Here is a 24636-nt window from a genome sequence, read left to right on the forward strand (position 1 = left end):
TGTGTAGAGCGCCATCGAGCCCCAAAGGCCCATCACAAGCTCTATAGACTTTTTTTTTCTCATTGTTTTTTCTGACTTGAGTGTTAAACGTCTTCATTATTAAACCCGTGTAGGCGTGTACTCAGTGATTGTGAGGTTGGAGCCCAGAGGAGAGGCTAAGAGCACAGCTGAACTTTATTTGTCTGGCAAAGGTACAGTTCCTAGTCAGACGGCACCTTTTATGCTTCTGTTCAGCTTTTGTCTCTTTCAGTGTTTAATGCGTTGTTCACTCTTCCTCCTTTCACAGAAATTGAATTAGCAAGGGTGCCACTTGGTAAGTATTTTCTTTTCAGATGGTTCACAAATTTAATCAACAACATTTTAGGAAATCTTCTTGTTCTCTCATTTCACCAGAGTCGAGAACGACTGTTTAGCTTAAGCTGGGGAAAACTGCTAGCCAAGCAGCTAGCAAGTTCTTCTGTATTGTCTTCTGAATAATGGTGTTGTGTTGTCTGGTTGACGTGTCAAATCTCAGAGAAAGTTGACATTGAAGTGACTTCTACACTGATAAAATAATCTAGATTTATTGCATTATTATAGTTCTTTATAACTGGCTCAAGTCAAAGACAGTCAGGATATCCAAAGCTATTCTAGCTGTTTGCATTTCCCTGGTGCTATGGTAACATATCCCATGTTATGCTGCTATTTGTACTTGATTGATGTTAAAGTAGCTACAAACTTTCACCCAATCTTATGCTGACTGCTTGCACTGAAAGCAATGGGATGCTATAGCAGATGTAGCCTCATAATGTTAGGTTAGGCCCCATATAGACTAACTAGCATTGATTCCTTCCAACAACTCTGGCAAATGGTGGGACGCAGGAGGGTTTTGCAAAATGTCTGACTGTTCCTTTACTTACAGACCAGTTAACTCTAACTCTAACCGTTTTATTATAATTATTCTTTTGAATAAAGTGTTTGTATGAACCATATTCCATGTTCTGTAGATGTCCCAGACTCCTCAGTTCAGAGGCCTGAAGTGCCTTCATCAGTGGAAATTCAAGGTGAGACTGGAATCAGGAACAAGGAGTGTTTATGGTTAATTAAACATTTTGATCTTAATAATAACAATAATGACAACAACATGTCTTTTGTCTTTTAAAGAATCTGTTGAATTCTATCAGTATGAAGAAGAACACAGAGGTATTTACCGTGTGTTTTTATACTTCATCTGTTTACATTCTCCACCACAAATAAACTGATAATTGTCATCATAAAATCTAAATTACAGATTAGACAGTCAAACTAATTCATATTTCTCACCATGAATTGAAAACTCTTCTGTCTTTGTTGTTAATAACTGAAACAAACAAACAAAAAAAAAAACGTCTATGTTTTCTCAAGAATCAGCTGAATACTCGTATCACTATGAGGAGGAGGTGGAGGTGGAGCAGAGAGGTACAACATTCTGTATTTTTGTTTTTATTTCACTTCATCCCTTCCATCATTCATCACCATCAAACCATCGGAGCAGATCTGGGAGAGACGAGATGAAATCATTTTCATAAAGTTAATTAATTTTCATCCATTAGAGACAGACAGATTGATGTTAGTACTGAACATTCAGAAATTATTAGTCCTAGTCCTATGTCTGCCCACAATATCTAGTTTTTGTCTGAATTGATGAAAATCTTCTTGTCAATCTTAATCACTGTTAACTTTGTAGGGGCGATCAATCAGTTTTCCCTATCAGGCTCAACAATGGGCAGGCAGATGCTGTTCAGACAAACAAGATAGATATGACCAAAGTCTAAAACTACCTAAACTATCACCTAATAACCAAAAAACAGAAAGACCCTAACAAAAATATATCCAAATAAATACCTCTATAAAATACAAATTAACCCAATGGTTAACCTCCACAAGCAATTCAAGGGTATAGCACAAAGGTGAGCTCAACCTAAACAACAACCAAGCCACCATGACTGTTGGGTGGTTATAGCTTAAATAATGTAGATCTTCAGAACTGAGGTTGGGGATTGTTGTTCGGGGCAGGTGCCACTCCAATTGCGGTTTTCCAAAAGTCTTTCGACTTCAATTCAGTGTGTCTCAGAATTGGAATTTACCCAAATCTGCCTCTTGCGTTCATTATATCATCATCATCAATCACTGTGTCGTCTAACTCATGTCTGCTTCGTTGTTTTTGTATAACCTGAGTCTTTGTTCCGTCGATTTGTTTGTCTTCTTCTTTTTTCACTCTTTAACTTTCATCCCATCTTCCAACTTACACACTCACTAACCAGCTGTCGCCATTTCACAGTCAAGGTTTTTGAAATTTAAGCTCAAATAGTTTGTAGTAGTTGTTTGACTGACTTTCCAATTAGAAAGGTTGACAATCACTTCAGCCAGAGAGCCTTCGGGTCTCTAGTTCAGTAATCTGTCCATGAAATCAGAGCTTAGCCGATTGTTTCCGTCTTATCTCATTTATGAGAAGAGATGGTGGCTTTTTGAACTGTGAAATGACATCATGAGATTTTGTCGTCACGGAGCACAAATTGTTGCCTCACGTTTGTTGTCTTCTGTCACTTTTGTGGTCGTCGCACCTTCAGTCGAGTATGAGAGCTGGGCAGAAGAGACGGTAACACAACAGGTGTCCACAACCAAAGGTATCAGATCACAGTAACACACGAGGAAGGACGTCGGTTATCTGTCTGTTAATACTTGTGTGTGTGTCTGAGCTGCTCTTAACCATGGCTCACTCGTCGTTTGTCTTTGAGTCCTTTAGCTCTTTTACTTTTTGTGTTTTTGTCTCATAAATGTTCTTCTTTCTAGTTTACTCGTTCATAAGAACCTCTTAACTGCAGTCTGAGGTCAATTTGGGGTTTTTTTGGCTTCTGCTTACCTCCTAACTTTTACTTTCTTACCCCAAATGCATGAGTGTAAATCATCAGTCTATGTTTTTTATTTTCCTTCGCATTAAACTTCAAACGTACACTGCTGCTGTTTTACATTTTAAGTTTTAACAAGTTGTTTCTTTTCATGTCAAACCTCACATATAAAACACATTATTTAGGTTATTTATGGAGTTGTTTTATACAGCACTGATTCCTCACAAGCACTGATTAAAGAATGTGAATAAAAACATCAGATTTCGTTCATTATGAGCAGAAATGTGTCTTTTAAAAAACGAAACATTCTGCAGTAACGTGGAACATCATAAAAATGTTACATCTTGTTTTCTGACTGTGATGATGATTAGTGTGTGTGTGTGTGTGTGTGTGTGTTTTTCACTAGCTGCCAGAGTTCCCATTGAGGAGGCCGTCGAGACCAAGAAAGTTGAAATGAGAGAGAAAATCCCATCAAAAGGTATCGTACGCCTGAACGTCCTCCTGCTGCAGCTCAGCGCGCTGCCCTGCAAAAATATGCCATCTTATTTGTCTGGCGTCCACGACTAAAATCTTTGATTGTTTTGTCCTGTTCTGCTGTCTGTCCTTCTTATTTCTGTATTAATTTCTTCTCTTATTAAATGATCAACTGTAGTTTATTTTTTCCGTCTTATCTTGTGCTGCGCTTCCCTCGCTTCACTTGCAAGTGCACAGCATCTCTCTTGTGATGCTAACACAATCGGTGTCTTTTAAGTTCCCAAAGCTGAGAAAACACCTGAAGAGAAGCCAAGACCAGCTGTGAAGGAGCCATCACCACCTAAAGGTACCAACATACCTCTGATGTTGGCATGTACCTGTTTGGCTTCCTATTTTTATACCCATCATTTAATGTAATTGTGTGTCTGTGTGGTCTTTCACACCGTAACTCAATTTTACTGAATTTTAAGTGCCTGAGGCCAGAAAGCCAGTGGAGGAAAAGGTTCCTGTAGTTTCAGTCCCAGAGAAGAAGGAAGCTCCAGCTCCCAAAGGTAGAGATGTCTGATTTTAACATCTCACTACTGAAAGTCTTCCATCTTTGCTGATGACCTTGTCCTTATGTTGACTATTCTGTTATGCTGTGGTTTGACCGTTGAACTTGTTCAGACTTTTCTTTTCGTCATCTTGTTTTCTTTGATTTCCTGAGTTATCATGTGTTTGAATGTATCTTAAAAGAACCAGAGAAGGTTAAGAAGCCTGCTGCTGTTCCCTCGCCACCTGCCGAGACGACTGAGGTGCCAAAGAAAGGTACTTAACTTTGTTCTTCCTGTTGTTAGACATCTTATCAAGCTTCCTCACTTGTGCTCACTGTTAAATAGCTTCTCACCTCTTGATGTCTGTCTTGTCTTCTATATATTCTGACTTAATCTTACTGTTTCACTTTGTAATTGGTGTTGGATTACTGAATACTGTAGCCAATGTTACTCTTCATCAGTGTGTCTGTTGAGTGTCGTCTTACTCTTTCGAGCACCTCTTAATTACTCTTAAATGCTACTTTTGACTTCATGTTAACCTTAGCTAATGTCTGTGTTACCTACTTGAAGATGAGCGCAAGCCTCAGGTACCAGCTGAACCCAAAAAAGTGGCACCTACAGCTGAGCCTGAACCAAAGGCCAAACCGAAAGCTGAGCCTGAACCAAAGGCCAAACCGAAAGCAGAACCTGAACCAAAGGCTAAGCCCACACCGGTTCCTAAAGCAGAACCTGAAGCCAAACCTGCTGTGACAGTTGAGCTGGAGCCTGAAGCTAAGCCAGCAGCAGTTAAGAAGCCGGTGACACCACCATCAAAAGGTATTTCCTACTTTTTATGGATGTGTTTGGAGTGTTAAACACTTTTAAGTCTATCTGTGTGTATGTTTCTCTCTCTTGAGTATTAAAATGTTTTAACTGTGCTCAGCTTCTTGCGTGGAAGCGAATCTTTGACTTTCTGTGTGTCCTGAATGTATTTTCTCAAATCTTAACCAATCTAAATGTTACTTTAAGTCCCTGAAGAGGCTGCAAAACCAGAGCCAGCTAAGATCAAGCCTGAGCCGGCAGTAAAAAAGCCAGAACCTGAAGCTCCAAAACCAAAACCAGAACCAGAAAAACCAAAACCAGAAGTCCGTAAACCTGAGCCTCTTGTAACGAAGCCAGAACCTGCTGTTGCTAAGCCGGAAGCTCCAGTTCCAAAACCAGAACCTGCAGTGGTCCCCAAACCTGAACCAGCAGTGAAAAAGGCTGAAGCTGAAGTACCAAAACCAGAACCTCCAAAGACCAAACCAGAACCAACACCTCCTCCAAAGGAACCACCAAAGAAAGGTATTAAACATCTCTGATTGAGATGTAACTTTGGAGTTTTTCTTAATCTTCTTAACTCCACCATCCAACTTTAACTCATCTTGAGTGATTTTCTTTGAGTGCTCATTGATCTGTTTTGTGTTTAGTTTAGATGTTCATGCAAGTAAACTTCTTAATCTGACCCCATCACACTAAAACCTCAACTCTTACACTCACCTTAAACCCTCTTTTGCTTCTATGGTGTTTTTTTGTCTAACATCTAACTTCACTGGGATATTACAAAGAGGCTGCACAATGTGTGTCAGTTCAAGTTTTTCTTGGCTTGCACTCGATAGAGTGTTACTGTTTGTCCATTTCTAACAACAACTCTTCAACTTGAATTCAGTGAAAGTCTTCTGATCTATGTAATGGTACTCTTTAAAGTTGCTGTGGAGGAAAAAATACCTGAGCCTCCAAAAGCAGTCAAGAAACCAGAACCTGCAGTTGTTCCTCCCAAAGAAGAGACAACAAAGAAAGGTACTTTTATGTTTCTGATGGATCTCTCATCAGTAACAAGCCCAGGCTTTGTTAGCTTCTGTTTTGTTTGGTGTCCTTTGTCTCTGTTTAAGTTTTAAAAAGTAATTTGAGAAAAGCATTCCTCGTTATGTTTCATGTACTCATAAATGTGCGCCAGCACATTTTTCAATTCTTTATCGTCATGTCTTGTGAATGTTTTTGTGTCAAACCCTCTTAAAGCTCTGAAGCCCAAACCTAAACTCTTACCTGAAGAGGTGCCTGAAAAAATACCTCAGAAAGTGTTTGATGAAGTAGAACCTGAGAGACTGCCCGATAAAACACCTGAAGCAGTACCTGAGAGACGGCCTCCAGCGAAAGTCGAGGTGAAGGAAAAAACCCCAGAGAAGGTCCTCGCACCTCAGCGAAAAGTGGAGGAAATTCCAAAGAAGGTGCCGGAAATAGTTCCTGAAAAGGTTCCAGAGAAAATCCCTGAGAAGGTCCCAGAAAAAATACCTAAGAAGGTTCCAGAAAAAATACCTAAGAAGGTTCCAGAAAAAATACCTGAGAAGGTTCCAGAAAAAATACCTGAGAAGGTTCCAGAAAAGGTTTCTGAGAAGGTTCCAGAAAAAATACCTGAGAAGGTTCCAGAAAAAATACCTAAGAAGGTTCCAGAAAAAATACCTGAGAAGGTTCCAGAAAAAATACCTAAGAAGGTTCCAGAAAAGGTATCTGAAAAGGTTCCAGAAAAAATACCTGAGAAGGTTCCAGAAAAAATACCTAAGAAGGTTCCAGAAAAAATACCTGAGAAGGTTCCAGAAAAAATACCTGAGACGGTTCCAGAAAAAATACCTAAGAAGGTTCCAGAGAAAGAGCCAGAGAAGCTTGTAAAAGTTCCTCAGGAGGTGGCTGAAGAAAAGAGGACTCCTGAGAAGAAGCCACCTGCAGAGCTTCCTGTAAAGGTTGAGGAAGTAAAACCTGAAAAGGTTTTTAAGAAACAAACAGAGAGGATCTCTGTAGATAAGACAGTTCCCATAAAGACCCCCGATAAACCACCTGAGAAGGTTTCTGAGGTTAAACCTAAACGAGAGGTCGAAGAAACTCTTCCTAAAGGTACAGCTGAGGCAGACCTCAACTCTTTTTCTCTTTCTTTGTTTAGTCATGCACGTGAACCATTGGGGAGGGTCCAGTTACAGCATCATCTGAATGTACACTCAAAAAAATGCAATGTTGTCATCATAATTAAATTAAACCACAAGGGCAATCTATCAGATTTATTTATGAATCTCTGATTCCTAAGTGAGGACCAAGCAAGAGGAACACCAAAAGCTCTCCATGCGTTAACTATTCTTCAAAACTGCTAAAATTAAGTACTTTAGTTCATTTTTCAACAAACTTAATAATTCAAACATCAGAAAGTATCAGACGTAAGAGCTTAATAATGGATGTATACAGATTTCTGTGAACATTTTCTTCTCTTTTTTGACTTAATTGTTGCATCAAATGGAGAAATCTGGATACTGGGCCTGTGTTTTACTAATTTTTACTTTCTCTAAGAAAAATCTACAAAATCTTATTTTGCATATGAAGAGATAATTTTAACAATATAATGCTAATAAGCATTAAATAACTTTTGAACAATCACAAGCTGTGTTCATGCTTACTATCCTCTGTCCACAAAACAGATTTAAACTTAACATTTGCACACTCTAGTGGTAGAAACAACAAATGACAGCAAAGCACACAAGGATAGTCCAAAAAGAAAAACATTCAAAACTAATAATCACAACAGAACAATTTCATTTTTTTGAGTCTGCAGCAGATGTTATGTCTGACAGTGACATGTATTCATAACATTGTATGAAAAAGTGCAAATTGAATACAAACTGAACTTCTTCAAAGGCTTCTCTAACGTCTTAAAACCCTCTTTGAATCTTATTTCTTGCTGTAGTCTGTGTTGTTTAATGTATGCTGGTTATTTCTGTATGTTTCTTGGTTAACTGTCTGAATTCTCTTCTTTTAAAATCATAATCTACCCATGAAACCATCTTGGATTCAAAACTGTTTAATTCTTTGAAAGAAATAGAAACTAAGAAGATTGAGAAGATTCTTCCCAAAGAGGTTGAACAAGAGAAAAAAGTCTCTCCTCCAGAAAAAGGTACCAACCATCTGAAAACACGATGAAGTACTTTAACCACATCTTTAACTCTTGATGCTAATACACAACAGGTGGATTATCACCTCAAGTATTAGCCCTTTTATTAATCTCTGTGTTGTCTCTTTCTAACCCTGATGCTTGTTTTTGTGTTTTGTCAACACCTCTTGGCGCCGCCACATGACGCCTCTTCTTCGACACCTCTTAAAACTTCCAGCAACTACGAGTCTTGTCAAAATCGAGCAAAGGAAAGGAGCTCAGAAGATACAGGAAGTTTATTACGTGACAGAGAAAGTGTCTCCCACAGAGGAGGTGTGGGAACATGAAGAGGTGGTGGAAGAACACGCTGAAGTGTTGTACGAGGACGAAGTGGCTCCTCTGGGCGAGACAATAGTTTTGTTATCAGAGGTAGATGTCTTCAGTACAACAGAAAAAATGAGCCAAAGAGATAAAAAATCTGAGCTTAGAGGTGAGATATCTGTTACTGACACATCAAAGAGGAAAGAAACCAGGTTGACTAAACATAGAGTTGCCCCAAAAACACAAGAAACCATTGTTGCAGTCCAGGAATTTAAGACCGATAGGGAGGTCACAATGCTGGAGGATAAACCTATGAAAGAAAAGATTGAAGAGTTTTTTGTCAGGACGATCGAGTCGCCAACAGAAGAAGTTACAGATGAGAGGAGAGACAGCACATCAGTTCCACCTTTACCAGACAAAAAGGATGTTTCTAAACAAGAAACTAGTGTTACAGTGAAAAAGGGAAGAGAAATAACCATTAAAACTGAGACCAAAGTGAGACAACAGGAAGTCAAAGAAATAGAGATAATAAAAGATATCCCATTTGTGACAGACGCAGATAAGACCAAACCTTCCTCGATGACTATCAGTGCAGAAGCAAGAAAACAAACTACAAAACAGGAAATTGAAAGAAAAGCTTTGACGGAGGTCACCCACAAGGAACCAATTGTTCATGACGTTATTCCAGAAGATAAATACAGTAGAACTGAGGAAATTACAGAAATCACAGTCAAGGCAGGAGAAGTCAAAGCTATAGACAAGCCAACAAAAGTTACCCCCACTGAAGTGAAAATAGTAGTCGAGGAAACAACTAGAAAGGAGGAAACTCGAATTAAACCACCAGTCATTACTGATGCCAAAAAAGATGAAACTAGTGTACCAGGAAAAGTGTCAGTAAAGAAAGAGGTTACTGAAAAGAAACAAGAGAAGAAGCCAACATCCGATGATAGAACTGAAACAAAGAAGGAGACAGTTGTTGAAAAACCAAAACCTAAAGTAGAGGTGACCCCCAAAGTAAAACCAAAAGAGTCAGTAACAGATGTCGAGCCTAAGAAGCCAGACGTGATTGAACAGGAAACAGTATACAAGAAAAAAGAGGAATCTAAAGACGTCCCTCCTCAGAGAGGCGATGTTAAAAAGAAAAAAGAAGAAACATGTCTTTTGATTGAGGATACGGTTCAAACAAAACCTTCAATCCCTTCAAAACCAGAGGAGAAGAAAAGGATTTCCCCACAAACACCTTCCAGAGGTACAGAGAGAAAATCTAACACTATGCTCATTTCCATTCTTAACGTTTTCATATGACTTCATATGTGGGTGCATTCTGTTCTTTTTTTAACTCAAATCCTGGGCAACCACCCAACATTTCAACCTCAGTCCACAAACAATCTTAGTTTGTCTCTTTTCACCTCATTTCTAATCGTCTCGTCATACCACATTTTCATGCTCATTGTGTTCCCCACAATCGTCATTACATTACTCTTCTTTTACTTTTTTCTTTTCATTTTGTATATATCTTTTGAAATGGATTCTTTTTTTAAACTTTTGTGGTTATTTAAGTCTATCTTTCTGCTTCTTTTTTCTTCTCTTGAATACTAATATCTTGCGTTAAACAAATAAGAAGATGAAGTCAAGGCCCAGACGATTCCCGCAACCTTTCCTGCTGCTTTGCCTCCTGAAGCACAAGTTGAGATTAAAAGGAAAAGCCCAGAGAGAGGTACAACAGCAGAACATTTCCTGTCCTTGACTGGCACATCTGACGACTTTCTGATTATCTCTGTGTTTCTAGTTTAACCCAAAGTGTTTGTGTCTGTGTTGTTTTTCCCCCCTAATCTCTTGGCACCACTACATGGTGCTTTCTATTCATACTTCTTAAAATCTTTCATGCTTAAAAAGCCACCACAGGTCTTTTAAGGGCTGAAAAAACGTCAGGAGCTCAGAGGATCTCAGAAGATTTCACATCCTCTGCAGAGATGGTCATGGAAAGAGAAAAAGTTGAAGAAAAACCTAAAATGTATCGTAAGGATGAAGAAGAAACTGTGGGCGAACCTGATGAAGTGTCTGAAATAAGTAGTGATATATCTGTTACTGATGGTTTAAAGACAGAGGGTCTAAAAACAAAGGTCACCGCAAAAACTGAAGAGAAGGTCATGACTAGAAGTGAATCTAAAAGGAAAAAAGTTGTCTCATTTAAGCGTGAACCTAGCAAACAAAAATCTCAAGACAAAGAATTTTCTGTGCAGATAACTGATTCTCCAGAAACAAACGAAGAGATAAAAGATGCCAAACAAGATACTAAAGAACATAAAGAAAGAAAAGCTGGAAGTCCAGAAATTTCAGTCAGAACTGTTTCTGATCAAAAACAGGTGATAGAACCAAAACAGGTGACAGAAGGTTTTAGCACACCAGCGCAGATAAGCAGAGATAAACCTAAAATATCAGAAAGAAAACCTGAGTTAAAAGACAGTAGGCCTTTAGAAAAAGCCAGTCTCCAGAAGAAATTAAAGCAAACTGACCAAGAACAAAAACCTTTAAATACTGAAAATATTGAAACAACTCCAAAGAAACAAGAAACTGATTCTTCAGAGCTTGTTAAATCAATTGAAAAGGTTGAATCTTTGAAAGCAGAAGAAAAGCTTTGTGCAGGACCCAAAACACCCAAACTCGACATAGATGTAGAACTTGATAACTTTGAATCGAGGGCGGACACAATAAAAGACATGAAACAAGGACAAAGAAGGAAGGAAAGAAAGGACTCAGTTAAACCTGTGACATTATTAAACAAAGAATCATCACCTGAAAAACTCCCATCCAGCGAGCTTCTCCCTGAGTCCATTTTGTCTGAAGTAGTTACACTTAAAGGCAAACTTGTCAAAGTCAGTCCAATGGAAGGAACAACTGAAATGAAACCCGACAGAGAGATCGTAGTTACTCCCTCAGTAGAAGTCAAATGTCCAGAATCATTGTCAGAGAGAGAAACCATAACTGATAGTACCCTACAAAAACCTGAAACCTTATCAAAGGCTAGGACTCTAAAAGATGTCGCTCAGAAAGTGAGACAGCAGACAGTTGTCGAAGATGAGGATCTATTCAAGACAACAATTGTTAAAGATAAACATGTTAAAATTCATCCAAAAGAAAAAGCAAAACCAAGACAAGAGCAAACTGAAAAATCTGGGCAAGATGGAGTACCAAAACAAATACCAGAACAATATTACACAGAATCAGAAGACAGTGGTAATAATGTTACCTCAATGGAAGGGAAATATTATAAAGTTACACTTACTGAAGAGACAAAACCAGAGCTCAGACAAACTCAAAGAAAGTCCCCAGTTACAGAGGTAGAGGAGATAAAACAGATAGAGGAAATACTGATACCAGAATGCACTTCCAAAAGACTGGATGAAGATAAGACAGATACAACAGAGCAACAAAAGAAACCAACAAGAAAGAAACAAGTTGGAAGAAAACCATCTGAAATTGATAAGATAGATAGTGAATCAGTAGCTCCACAAGAACCACAACAGAAATCTCAAGTTGTTATAGTTGAACAAGACCAGCAAAGGGTCAGCACAGTTAAAGATAAAACTTTCAAAGTTACTCCTCTTAAAGAGCTGAAATCAGAACAGGAACAAATTGAAAGAAAGGGTTCAGTGACATCCATGATGGAGGAAACATCTAAAAAATTAGAAGAAGTTCCACAGAAACTTGAATTTGTAGCAGTTGATGAGGAAATGAATACGCCTGAAGGTATGCCTTCACAGGAATCGATATCCCTGCAGAAGAAAGAACAAAAGTCATCCAAAACTAAAAAGGCTGCAGACAAACAAATTCCGCTATCTGTCAAAGTTAAAGATAAAACCAAAAAAGTGACTCCCATTCAGGATGGTGCTCCTGAAAAACATGCAAAAACTGAAGAAATTGTCACAGAGCCTGCAACATTTGATGATGAAACTGATACAATAGATAGCGAATCAATCTCTCCACCACAACCACAACAGAAACTGACCAAACCTCAAGAGATTATAGTTGAACAAGGCAAGTTAAGAGTCAGCACAGTTAAAGATAAAACTTTTAAAGTTACTGCACTGAAAGAAACAAAATCAAAACAGGAAGACATTGAAAGGAAGGTTTCAGTCATGGAGGAAACTTCTGAAGAACTGGAAGAAGCTCAAGAAAAACTTGAATTTGAAGCAGTTGATGATGAAATTCATGTGTCAGAAGGTATTCCTCCAAAGGAATTGATATCTCTGCAGAAGAAAGAACAAAAGACAACCAAAACTGAAGAAGCTGCAGACAAGCAAATCCCACCTCCTGTCACAGTTAAAGACAAAACCAAAAAAGTGACTCCCATTCAGGATGGTGCACTTAAAAAACATGCAAAAACTGAAGAATTTGTCACAGAGCCTGCAACATTTGATGATGAAACTGATACAATAGATAGCGAATCAGTATCTCCACAACAACCACAACAGAAACTGACCAAACCTCAAGAGATTATAGTTGAACAAGACAAGTTAAGAGTCAGCACAGTTAAAGATAAAACTTTTAAAGTTACTCCTCTTAAAGAGTCTAAATCAAAACAGGAACATATTGAAAGGAAGGTTTCAGTCATGGAGGAAACTTCTGAAGAATTGGAAGAAGCTCAAGAAAAACTTGAAATTGAAGCAGTTGATGAAATTCATGTGTCAGAAAGTATTCCTCCAAAGGAATTGATATCTCTGCAGAAGAAAGAAAAAACTAAAACTAAAGAAACTGCAGACAAACAAATCTCACCATCTGTCAAAGTTAAAGATAAAACTAAAAAAGTGACTCCCATTAAAGATGGTACTCCGGACAAAGATGGAAAAACTAAAGAATTTGTCACAGAGCCTGCAACATTTGATGAAGAAACTGATACAACAGAGATTGAATCAGTATCTCCACAACAGAAACTGACCAAACCTCAAGAGATTATAGTTGAACAAGACAAGTTAAGACTCAGCACAGTTAAAGATAAAACCTTTAAAGTTACTCCTCTTAAAGAGTCTAAATCAAAACAGGAACATATTGAAAGGAAGGTTTCAGTTACACCCATGATAGAGGAAACTTCTGAAGAATTGGAAGAAGCTCAAGAAAAACTTGAATTTGAAGCAGTTGATGATGAAATTCATGTGTCAGAAGGTATTCCTCCAAAGGAATTGATATCTCTGCAGAAGAAAGAACAAAAGACAACCAAAACTGAAGAAGCTGCAGACAAGCAAATCCCACCTCCTGTCACAGTTAAAGACAAAACCAAAAAAGTGACTCCCATTCAGGATGGTGCACTTAAAAAACATGCAAAAACTGAAGAATTTGTCACAGAGCCTGCAACATTTGATGATGAAACTGATACAATAGATAGCGAATCAGTATCTCCACAACAACCACAACAGAAACTGACCAAACCTCAAGAGATTATAGTTGAACAAGACAAGTTAGGAGTCAGCACAGTTAAAGATAAAACTTTCAAAGTTACTCCTCTTAAAGAGTCTAAATCAAAACAGGAACATATTGAAAGGAAGGTTTCAGTTACACCCATGATAGAGGAAACTTTTGAAGAATTGGAAGAAGCTCAAGAAAAACTTCAATTTGAAGCAGTTGATGAAATTAATATGCCTGAAGGTATGCCTTCACAGGAATTGATATCCCTGCAGAAGAAAGAACAAAAGACAACCCAAACTAAAGAAGCTGCAGACAAGCAAATCCCACCTCCTGTCACAGTTAAAGACAAAACCAAAAAAGTGACTCCCATTAAAGATGCTACTCCTGAAAAACATGCAAAAACTAAAAAATTTGTCACAGAGCCTGCAACATTTGATGATGAAACTGATACAATAGATAGCGAATCAGTCTCTCCACCAGAACTACAACAGAAACTGACCAAACCTCAAGAGATTATAGTTGAACAAGGCAAATTAAGACTCAGCACAGTTAAAGATAAAACTTTCAAAGTTACTCCTCTTAAAGAGTCTAAATCAAAACAGGAACATATTGAAAGGAAGGTTTCAGTTACACCCATGATGGAGGAAACTTTTGAAGAATTGGAAGAAGCTCAAGAAAAACTTGAAATTGAAGCAGTTGATGATGAAATTCATGTGTCAGAAAGTATTCCTCCAAAGGAATTGATATCCCTGCAGAAGAAAGAAAAAACTAAAACTAAAGAAGCTGCAGACAAACAAATCTCACCATCTGTCAAAGTTAAAGATAAAACTAAAAAAGTGACTCCTATTCAGGATGGTACTCCTGAAAAACATGCAAAAACTAAAGAAATTGTCACAGAGCCTGCAACATTTGATGATGAAACTGACACAATAGATAGCGAATCAGTATCTCCACAACGACCACAACAGAAACTGACCAAACCTCAAGAGATTATAGTTGAACAAGGCAAATTAAGACTCAGCACAGTTAAAGATAAAACTTTTAAAGTTACTGCACTGAAAGAAACAAAATCAAAACAGGAAGACATTGAAAGGAAGGTTTCAGTGATGAAGGAAACTTCTGAAGAACTGGAAGAAGGTCAAGAAAAACTTGAATCTAAAGAAGTTGATGAGGAAATTCATGTGTCAGAAAGTATTCCTCCAAAGGAATTGATATCCCTGCAGAAGAAAGAAAAAACTAAAACTAAAGAAGCTGCAGACAAACAAATCTCACCTCCTGTCACAGTTAAAGATAAAACCAAAAAAGTGACTCCCATTCAGGATGGTACTCCTGAAAAACATGCAAAAACTAAAGAAATTGCCACAGAGCCTGCAACATTTGATGATGAAACTGATACAATAGACAGCGAATCAGTATCTCCACAACAACCACAACAGAAACTGACCAAACCTCAAGAGATTATAGTTGAACAAGACAAGTTAAGACTCAGCACAGTTAAAGATAAAACTTTCAAAGTTACTCCTCTTAAAGAGTCTAAATCAAAACAGGAACATATTGAAAGGAAGGTTTCAGTTACACCCATGATGGAGGAAACTTCTGAAGAATTGGAAGAAGCTCAAGAAAAACTTCAATTTGAAGCAGTTGATGATGAAATTCATGTGTCAGAAGGTATTCCTCCAAAGGAATTGATATCTCTGCAGAAGAAAGAACAAAAGACAACCAAAACTGAAGAAGCTGCAGACAAGCAAATCCCACCTCCTGTCACAGTTAAAGACAAAACCAAAAAAGTGACTCCCATTCAGGATGGTGCACTTAAAAAACATGCAAAAACTAAAGAATTTGTCACAGAGCCTGCAACATTTGATGATGAAACTGATACAATAGATAGCGAATCAGTATCTCCACAACAGAAACTTACCAAACCTCAAGAGATTATAGTTGAACAAGACAAGTTAAGAGTCAGCACAGTTAAAGATAAAACTTTTAAAGTTACTCCTCTTAAAGAGTCTAAATCAAAACAGGAAGACATTGAAAGAAAGATTTCAGTTACACCCATGATAGAGGAAACTTCTGAAGAAGAAGAATTGAAAGTAGCACCAGAAAAACTTAAATTTGTCGCAGCTGAAGAAACCTCGAACCAAATGGAGAAATTAATATCTCCACAAGAACAACATAAACTTAACAAATCCCAACTAAAACAGAAAAGTGAATTGACTAAAAGAGGAATAGAAAAGGGTCAATTTGAAACCATTCATTCAGAGAAAAAAGAAGAGAAGTCAGAAAATATAGCTGATAAGATTCAGTCCAAAGGAGATAGAAAGAATGTCAAACCAGCTAAATTTGCTCCTCTTGAAGAGAGACAAACAATGCAGGAACAAACTGAAACAAAGGCAGCCATTATACCTGAAATAGATCTAAAACAGAAGAAAGCCGAAGAAGACATCCAGTCTGAGACAGTTACAGTTAAAGATGAATATGGTCAGTTTACGTTATTTGAAGAAACAAAACAAGTTAAAAGGGTTACAGCAGCACCTGTGATGGAGGTTGCAACTGAAAAATCTCAGGTAGTGGAAGATGGAGGTGTTATATCAGATACTCTCAAACATATCACAGTTGAACAAGCCAAGACCAAGGAAAACATAATTAAAGATATACCAGAGAAAATTGAAGTTGAAAGAAAGGTTTCAGGTGCACCAAAGCCAGAAGTATCACATGAAGACACTTCAGAAAAACTTGAAATAATGTACAAAACCACCACAGTTCCTCCAGTTGAAGAGATGAAAACGGAATTGACAAAGACAGTAGTTTCTCCTACAACTAAGGTAACAAAAAGAGACATACAGAGAGAAAAAGATGTCCTCAAGATGATAGATGAGTCAGAACATATTTCACAAATCAAAGAAGCAACCCAAACAGAAGTAGAGCAGAAGATTGAAAAAACATCAGAGCTTTTAACTGAAGATATCAAGACAAAGAAATCTAAATCCATAAAAGATAAAAAGACATTGCCCAAAAGTACAAAAACTACCCTTGAAGAAGTGCAGTCCAGGACAGTTGTAGTAAAAGATATATTCGGTACTGTTACTCCATTTGAAGTCACAGAAACTAAACCAGAACAAATCGAGACAAAGTTTTCAATGGCACCTGTAATGGAGGTTGCATCTCAAAGATCTCTGATAGTGAAAGATGGAGATGTTAAATCAGATACTCTACAAATGTATGTCACACCTGATGAGCTAGTAAGAGATATTGCATCAAGAAAAGAGGACATTTATGAGTCAGATGAGATTTCTGTAAAGACAAAAGACACAAAAGACACAGGAGTTGAACAAGTTCAGTCAAAAGTCGACAGAGTTCAAGATAAAACAGAGAAAATGACTCCTATTGAGGAGAAATTACCTGAAAAACAAGAACAAATTGAAAGAAAGGCATCCGTTGCATCCAAACCAGAAGTAACAGATCAACACTCTTTGGTGGACACTGAAGAGTTTAAAACAAAACAAAGGCAAACTGAAACAAAGACATTTGTTACTCCTGTAAAAGAGGTAACAGACACAGAGATTAAAGAAATTCAGTCAAAGAAATCTAAATCCCTAAAAGATAAAGGACAGAGAGTGGACAAAGGTACAAAAACTTCCCTTGAAGAAGTGCAGTCCAAGACAATAATGTTTAAAGATGAATATGGTACTGTTACTCCTTTTGGAGTAACTGAAACTAAGCAGGAAGAAGTCAAAAGAACTGTTTCCATTGCACCTGTGATGGAGATTGCATCTGAAAAGCATTTCATAGTTAAAGATGGAGATGTTAAATCAGACACCCTCCAACGATTTATTGTACCTGACAAGCTTGTTAAAGACATTACATCAAAGAAAGAGGACATTCGTGAATCCAGGGATGATTCTCTCAGACTTTCACAAGGTTCAGAGACTGCCAAGGAAAGTGCAGGAATGAGTCAAGTCAGAAGTGAATTTAAAACCGATGATGCAATACAGACAAAACAGAAACAAACTAATCAAGAGGCAGAAAGGACAGCTGTTGCTCACCAAAAAGCACTGGTAGGAGAACACGCTAAAACAGAGATAGCTCTTAAAGATCATTCACTCAGACATGAGGAAATTAAATATGATAATACATCTCCAAAGAAACTGGACTTCAAATACCAAGAACAGGCTACAGCTGAAAGCATTCAGTCTAGAACAGACACAGTTAAGGATGTTTTTCTTAGTGTTACTCCAGAGATAGAAACAAAACAGGAACAAATAGATAGAAAGGCCTCCAGGACACCTGTGATGGATGTTGCATATGAAACACCATTGACTGTGAAACAACAAGATAATATATTAGATACTTCACGAAGGTATATGTCCCCTGATGATTTAGTGAAAGACACTACATCAAGAAAAAAGGTGGCCTACGAGTCAGATGACATTTCTTTAAAGACAGACAAATTCACAACAGACACAACACCAAAAGAGATGTTAATTGAGCAGGACGCTTTGGAAAGACAACTGGGATTGACCAAACCAAAGAAAATTAAGACAGAAACAACGATAGTGAAAGACAAAATCATCAAAGAGTTTCATGACAAAGAAAAAACAGACATAAAAACTACCGTAGAAGAACAAATCAAAGGAAAGGACTTAGGCATACCCACAAAAAGAAGTGGGGAAATAGAGATAATTAATGAAGAAATAAAGAGTTATAAACCTACAATTAAAGAGTCAAAAGCTGATATTGAATGGCAAGAGCCCACTGCCAGAGAACCCTCAGTAACAGATAAAACCAAGAGAAAGATTATTGAGAAAAAGACGACTATGGACTACAAAACAGCCTCTCCAGAATACAGGGAAGGTGCAACCAGGAAACCAGAAGTCGAGCCTTTTCTTAAAGTGGATGTCCAGTATGTACCTCCTCACGAAGTTGAAACCATAAGCAGAAAAAAAGGAGAAGCTCAAGAGCTAGAAACAAGGGTTTTGTCTGTGGAACCAGACGGGAAGCAACTTGTCTCTCCTCAAGAATCTTTCAGAGGTATAGAGGGAAAAATGTTACATGTCACCGAGCACAGAGTGTTTTTGATCTGAGCACCAAACATCGTTGTGCACCTCCTTGTAATCATCCTCCTAAGGATTTATTAGATCCATACCGCTTTGTCGTCATCATTTCAAGAGGATATCCATATCATACCACCCATTTTGTTTGGGCACAAACTTCTTTGGTCATGGTGAAGAACCGTCATGCTGTCGACTCAGACAGTCTCTTTTGGTTTCTTATCACCTGATATCTAAACCACCACAGTTTCTTGTTGTGTGCTGTTTTTTTTTCTCATCCTTTTTCTAATTCTATATTTGTTGTGTCACTTTTCACTGTATGTGTGTGTTGAGAGAAAATGTTTTGCAGACAAGGTGAGGTGAGGTATTTATGTGGGAATTTATTCCATCTTGAAACTCAACTCTTCCGACTTTGTATGTTTTCATCTTTGTTCTCTTTGTGTTATTTGTCTTTGCATGGTTCAGTGCTCACCTCGTCAGTCTTATAGAGGTTCTGATTGTCATATAATTTCATTTCCAAGTTCCTGTAAAGGAGAAAGAGCCAACACCACAAGTCAAAGAAGCACTGGTAAAGCCAGCTGCTCCTCCAGAAGGTACTCAACTTCTCTTTTTAATGGCTTTTATGTGTGTGTCTGTCTGTGTGATGGTTTTGTACAGGCATTCGTAAAAGAATGTCATTCTTGAGCAAATATGAATCTTAAATATGAAACTTTATTCTGATCAAACCCAACATATTACCCAAGTTATTAGAAGAGAGTAAAGTACTTTTGAAATAATAGAAAAAATAGCAATATGAACTGAATATACTTTGTTCTTGAAGAGAGCAAACCACAGGCTGCTGTAAAAGTTCAAGAAGCTGCCAAAAAGCCTGAAGTCATTGACAAAACCAAAAAGTTGGAGAAGAAAATAACTCCACAGGAAGAAGAAAAGCCAGGTATCCATCTTAAAAAAATCATACTAACACCTTGTGTCTTTAGAAAGACAGTGTGTTTTAGTGATACTTTACAGTACTTCAATTCCCTCTTTTTTTATACTTGAAGTGACCAAGCCTGTCATGAAGGTTGAAGAACCAACCAAGAAGGTTGCGGAAGAAGGAAAACCAATTGTGGAAAAGATAACTCCTGAGACAGGTAGAGGTATCTGAAGGACTGAGAGGGAAACATCAGTTTTTTAGTCTTTTCCATCTTCTCACGTCTTATTTTATGGAAAATGTTGACTATGTATCGTCAGTCTTATCTGTGTTGGTTCAGTTTCTTGCTGTGGTTTTGTCTTGTTTGTATTTTCATGTTGTGTGTCATGTTTTTGGTCATTACTTCATTGACCGTGAATCCAACACAAGCATGTTCCAATTGTCTTTGGACACAAGTTAATTTCACTCCGTCATTCAACTAAATAATGTGATACTGGACTATCTTGCTTTGTATCCAGACACATTATCAGTTTGTATTAGAATATTTATTATTTGTCTTTGATGGCCATATTAACATCTTTCTGAACTATACCTCTATATTAGATGAAACCAAGGGACCCGTCGAAGCACCAGGAGGAGTCAAGAAAGGTAGGAGCACTGATTACTACTCGCCTTACCTCAGTACATACAACACACAGCAACTTGCATGACTTAATCAGCAGCCATAAAGATACACTGAATCTGTCACAGCTCCCAGCTGTTCTAAAAATTAGGTTCATAGGTGCATTTTAAAACATCACTTGTAGATATTGGGACATTATTATGAAGTATTGTCAATGGTTAGAGTACACATAGTATTTGTTAACCTGCAGAATTATATATATTATATAATATATACACGATATATTAATATTGTGTAGAATTTGCCATTTTTTGTGTCAGGTGTGTCTTGTTGTTCTTTTATGTCTGTTTTGTTTCTGTTATTGATGTCATGTAATGTAATGTTAAGTAATGTTTTGGGAATTAGTTTTATACCAATATGCATAGAAAGACTTAATATATATTTTCTTTGTATTTTTATATTTATTTTTCTTTGTGTTCCACATGTTAAGTCCTGTACAAACTGTGTTGTCAATTAAATGTCAATAAGTAATATCAAACCTTTGCTGCCTCAGAAACAGTTCTGCACAAAAAAGGTAAAATTCAGTTGGATGAGGAAGGAACATTTGAGATTCCTACCTTGAGGAAAACAACCAGAGTCCTGAAAGAAGTGGAAGAGGAGCAGGAGATTATCAAACTGAAGAAGATCCCAACAGTTTCACCTAAAGAAGCTGAAGGAGAGGAAAAACCTCAGAAGGTCACCAAGACCACAGTCTTCAGTGTTGAGGAGATGGTGCATAAAGAAGAGGCTGTTGAGATGTCCATTGCCACCAGAAGACCTGCAGAGGAGAAGAAACTTAAAGAGAAAGCAGGTGTGGTGAAAAAGCCAGAAATTGTGAAGCCTAAAGAAGAGGAACAGAAAGAAGCACATAAAGATGCATGGGCCCGCCAGAAACCCACTCCAAAGGACGAAAAACCAGATGATAAGATTTCTCTGAAAATAACTCCCAAGGCACCTAAGCCAGAAGAACCTGCCCCACCTAGTGCAGCCTTGAAGAAAGTGAAAAAATTGCCTTCAGATGAAGTGGAACCAGAAGTAATCAAACTAAAACCATTTGAAAAGCCTGTGAAATTAGCTGAGGAACCAGAGAAAGAAAAGAAGGAGAGACCAGACAGGGACACTATTCCTTTCCAGAAGGGAGAGAGGACCCCCAGAGAAGTGGAAACCAAAGAACCTCCTAAGAAACCTGAAAAAGCTCCTCTTGAGGTACCAGAGCCACCATCAAAGGTGCCAAAGCCAGTAGATAAAAAGAAAACTCCAGAGAAAGAGCCTGAGGAGGTCAAACCACCCACCAAAGTGAAGAAAATCCCAACAAAGGAACAAGAGACAGAAAGCATCAAACTGAAGCCCTTCACCAGGCCTTCCAAAGAGGCTGCAGAGCCTGAGAAGAAACCAGCAGAGGAGAAAGAGAAGAAGCCAGCTGATGACCTGAGTCGCCGTCGTACAAGTCCAGAAGAAAAACCAAAAGAACGAGAGCTAGAGGCTAGACCAAAGAAACCTGAGATCCCCAAAACTCCAGAGAAGAAACTAGAGAAGCCAAAGGAGGTAGAGGCAGTTCCAGCAGAGAAGAAAGTGTCTCCTGTGCCAGCTTCTGTTAAGAAACCCGAAAAGGTTCCTGAGGAACCCAAACCTCTGCAAGTGAAGAAGGGAGTCATACCCAAGGCGAAAGAAGAGAAGGAAGACGTGGCTCTGAAGCCCGTGGAGCAGCTCAAGAAGGTTGAAATGAAAAAGACACCATCTCCTAAAGTTGAAAAGCTTAAAGAAGCAGAGGCCATTCCTGTTGAGAAGATTCCAAGTGTTGATAAACTTAAAAAGATTCCTAAATCTGTTTCACCTAAAGACTCTATTGAAGCTGTAACTCTCAAAAAGATCCCAAAGAAGCCATCACCAGAGGAGGAAAAAGAGAAAAGGACGATTCCACTGGTGAAAGAGGTTTCTCCTGGAGCTGTGCAGATGAAGAAGGTTGCCACTCAGCCAGAGGAAGAGGTATATGAAGAGGAGTTTGAAGGCGAGGAAAGGGAGCAGGAGGAAGAGGAAGCCTGGGGCTGGGAGCTGGTTCCCCAAGACAGTTACGGCTCTGAGGACTGGGAAGGTGAAGGAGAGGATGGTGCTCTGGAGGTTCCTGGGGTGACCGGGAGAGGTGAGATGGTGACGGCCCCAACTAGTTGGGTGACGACCAAGAAAACCTTTCCTTCATGCCCTGAATAATCTCTACCCATCCCACCATCATGCCTCCATCTAAATCATCGTTACGTCATCATATCTTAAGTGTGATGCGATTTACGTCATCTTTTTTTTGCATATATGTTAATTCTCATTCTGTGTGTCTGGACATATTCATTGCTTTGTGTCATTTCTGTAGTGTAATTTGTGTCATTGTGTCGTTCCCATTAGTCCATCTGTTGTCACTCATGTTGTCTTTTCATTCCTGTTGATTATTCCATCCCTTCATGGTGTAAAAGCTACATCACTGTAATGTCATTATTCTTCATCATTATGTGTTTTGTCAGCCTTCGTTACAGTGTCATTATTTCATGTATTTACCATCATTACCACTTCATATTCCCCTGTCTATTCGAGTGGACATGGCATGTTTATGATTGACATATGATTATATTGCAGCAAATTCATTTTAATTGTTTCTGAACAGAGGGACAACCAGCAGAAGAAGCAGGAAGAGGAGGTAGAGGTAGAGGGTTGAAACGTAAGTCTGGTGTCTTCATAAACCTATGAACTGTGCCATTTAACTCTCAGCAAGAAACATTCTAAATCATATATGGCAATGCCATGAACTCATTCTTGAAATTCAAATGTGAATTGATTGTTTGTCCCCAATTTGTAATTCAGCCAAGCAGACACCATCCCCTGGAGAAGGCAGGGGCCGCGGCCTCAAGCCTGGTGGCAGAGGTCCAACACCACCAGAAGACCCCTTCGGAGGTTTTAAGCTCAAAGCTGTCCCTCTGAAGTTCATCAAGAAACTTCAGGACATTGTGTTACAGGAAGCCGAGTCTATTGGCTCCTCTGCTGTGTTTGAGTGTGAGGTTTCGCCTTCCACTGCCATCACTTCATGGATGAAAGATGACAGCAACCTGCGCGAGAGCCCCAAGCACAAGTTCACTTCTGACGGCAAAGACCGCAAGTTGAATATTATTGACGTCCAGCTGTCTGACACTGGTGAATATACCTGTATAGCCAAGAACGCTGGCAAGGAGATATCATGCAAGGCCAAGCTCATTGTTGAAGGTACATAAATATTTTTCATAATAGATACGTGATACCTGAAGACCAGAATTAAAATCTCTCCCGATCCCATTCACCCATGTCAAATTGCTCATCGCCTTTTTATTTTCTGTCAGAGCTACCTGTGAAATGGATCAAAGAGCTAGAGGAGGAGACGTCCGTCATGAAGAGTCAGACACTGTATATGACCTGTGAGTTGAACAAAGAGAGAGATGTGATTTGGAAGAGGGATGGCGAGGTCCTGAAGAAAAAGGCTGGCAAAGTTCAGATCAATATCATTGGTATGCAGCACGCAGTGACCATCCAGGGCACCACTGAGGCAGAAGCTGGTGTCTACACATGTGAAGTGGCCGGCCAGGAGTCTGTCAAGACTACAACAACTGTCAAAGTGATTGGTAAGCAAAAGATGACATTGTACATATTACAGGGACAGTTACATAGACCAATACAGGTGCTTTCTAAGGAATGTATACTGCAACAGATTAGGACAAGAATGGCGTTCATAGTTACAGGTAGGGTCATTTTTTTGCCCATCGTTATTTCCAACCAACATGGTGTAATAAGACATTTTGTTCAGAAATATGAAATCAGTTTTTAATTGTATGCAGCTGATGTACAAGAATATCTTTTGAATGTTCTGAACAACATTATACATCATGTTGTCCAGTTCAAAATTAGATGTCTCCAAATGTCCTGCTGTTAAATTCAGATATACGCAATATTCATGGTTTGCATACATGTTAGAAACAATCTTGGAATTCTCCCCTTAAACATCACTTTTCAGATCTTTCAAAACCACCTCAAATCAGATAAACTAAGCCTGTTTTATACTACACATTAGTAATATTTGGTATATTAAAGGCCCACATTGTCTTTAATGGTATGATAGACACTGATTCAGTAACATTCGACTCCAATAGAAATCATCAAAGATTGGATTGTGAAACCACTGAGAGACCAGCATGTGAAACCAAAGGCTGCCGCTACATTTAAATGTGAGCTCTTCAAGGATACTCCCAATTGGAAGTGGCTGAAAGGAGAGAACGAGGTCACTCCCTCCGACAAGGTTGAGATCAAGAAGGAAGGAAATGAGCTGACACTCACCATCAAGAACTGTCAGCCTGAGGACGTAGCAGAATATGCCATGGAAGTGGAAGGACGCGTCTACACTGCCAAGCTAACACTTGGAGGTTTATTTGTCTACCTATTAACCTTTCTTTTGACTTGAGTACTTCAAATAATATCCTACAA

At 38.5% G+C, this 24636-nt stretch overlaps 2 protein-coding genes across 9 annotated transcripts in view; both read left to right on the forward strand.

The window, feature by feature from the left end:
- Positions 1 to 24636, forward strand: part of LOC104936443 (titin) — a 195555-nt gene that overhangs the window by 64979 nt on the left and 105940 nt on the right. The window contains exons 77-102 of the mRNA XM_027290741.1: positions 114 to 191; positions 287 to 313; positions 987 to 1043; positions 1144 to 1182; positions 1384 to 1437; positions 2589 to 2645; positions 3274 to 3345; positions 3619 to 3687; positions 3812 to 3892; positions 4077 to 4148; positions 4445 to 4690; positions 4883 to 5197; positions 5600 to 5692; positions 5912 to 6781; positions 7749 to 7826; positions 8041 to 9372; positions 9745 to 9840; positions 19096 to 19167; positions 19395 to 19508; positions 19615 to 19704; positions 20088 to 20132; positions 20660 to 22285; positions 22796 to 22849; positions 22993 to 23388; positions 23502 to 23780; positions 24306 to 24575. Of these exons, the coding sequence (XP_027146542.1) occupies positions 114 to 191; positions 287 to 313; positions 987 to 1043; positions 1144 to 1182; positions 1384 to 1437; positions 2589 to 2645; positions 3274 to 3345; positions 3619 to 3687; positions 3812 to 3892; positions 4077 to 4148; positions 4445 to 4690; positions 4883 to 5197; positions 5600 to 5692; positions 5912 to 6781; positions 7749 to 7826; positions 8041 to 9372; positions 9745 to 9840; positions 19096 to 19167; positions 19395 to 19508; positions 19615 to 19704; positions 20088 to 20132; positions 20660 to 22285; positions 22796 to 22849; positions 22993 to 23388; positions 23502 to 23780; positions 24306 to 24575 (6582 nt within the window). The remainder of the gene's footprint in view (positions 1 to 113; positions 192 to 286; positions 314 to 986; positions 1044 to 1143; positions 1183 to 1383; positions 1438 to 2588; positions 2646 to 3273; positions 3346 to 3618; positions 3688 to 3811; positions 3893 to 4076; positions 4149 to 4444; positions 4691 to 4882; positions 5198 to 5599; positions 5693 to 5911; positions 6782 to 7748; positions 7827 to 8040; positions 9373 to 9744; positions 9841 to 19095; positions 19168 to 19394; positions 19509 to 19614; positions 19705 to 20087; positions 20133 to 20659; positions 22286 to 22795; positions 22850 to 22992; positions 23389 to 23501; positions 23781 to 24305; positions 24576 to 24636) is intronic.
- LOC109141450 (titin-like) lies at positions 9847 to 19078 on the forward strand. 8 transcript variants are annotated; one of them, XM_027290749.1, is made up of 2 exons: positions 9847 to 12727; positions 15092 to 19078. In XM_027290749.1, exons 1-2 carry the CDS (start codon positions 10097 to 10099, stop codon positions 18605 to 18607), a joined length of 6147 nt encoding a protein of 2048 aa, XP_027146550.1. In that variant the 5' UTR covers positions 9847 to 10096; the 3' UTR covers positions 18608 to 19078. The 8 variants fall into 8 exon arrangements, with proteins under 8 accessions (XP_027146550.1, XP_027146549.1, XP_027146547.1 ...); XM_027290748.1 differs by having other exon boundaries at positions 9847 to 12253; positions 14147 to 19078; XM_027290746.1 differs by having other exon boundaries at positions 14147 to 19077.

This window comes from Larimichthys crocea, chromosome XVIII (assembly GCF_000972845.2).
Source record: "Larimichthys crocea isolate SSNF chromosome XVIII, L_crocea_2.0, whole genome shotgun sequence".
NCBI classification, from domain to species: domain Eukaryota; kingdom Metazoa; phylum Chordata; class Actinopteri; family Sciaenidae; genus Larimichthys; species Larimichthys crocea.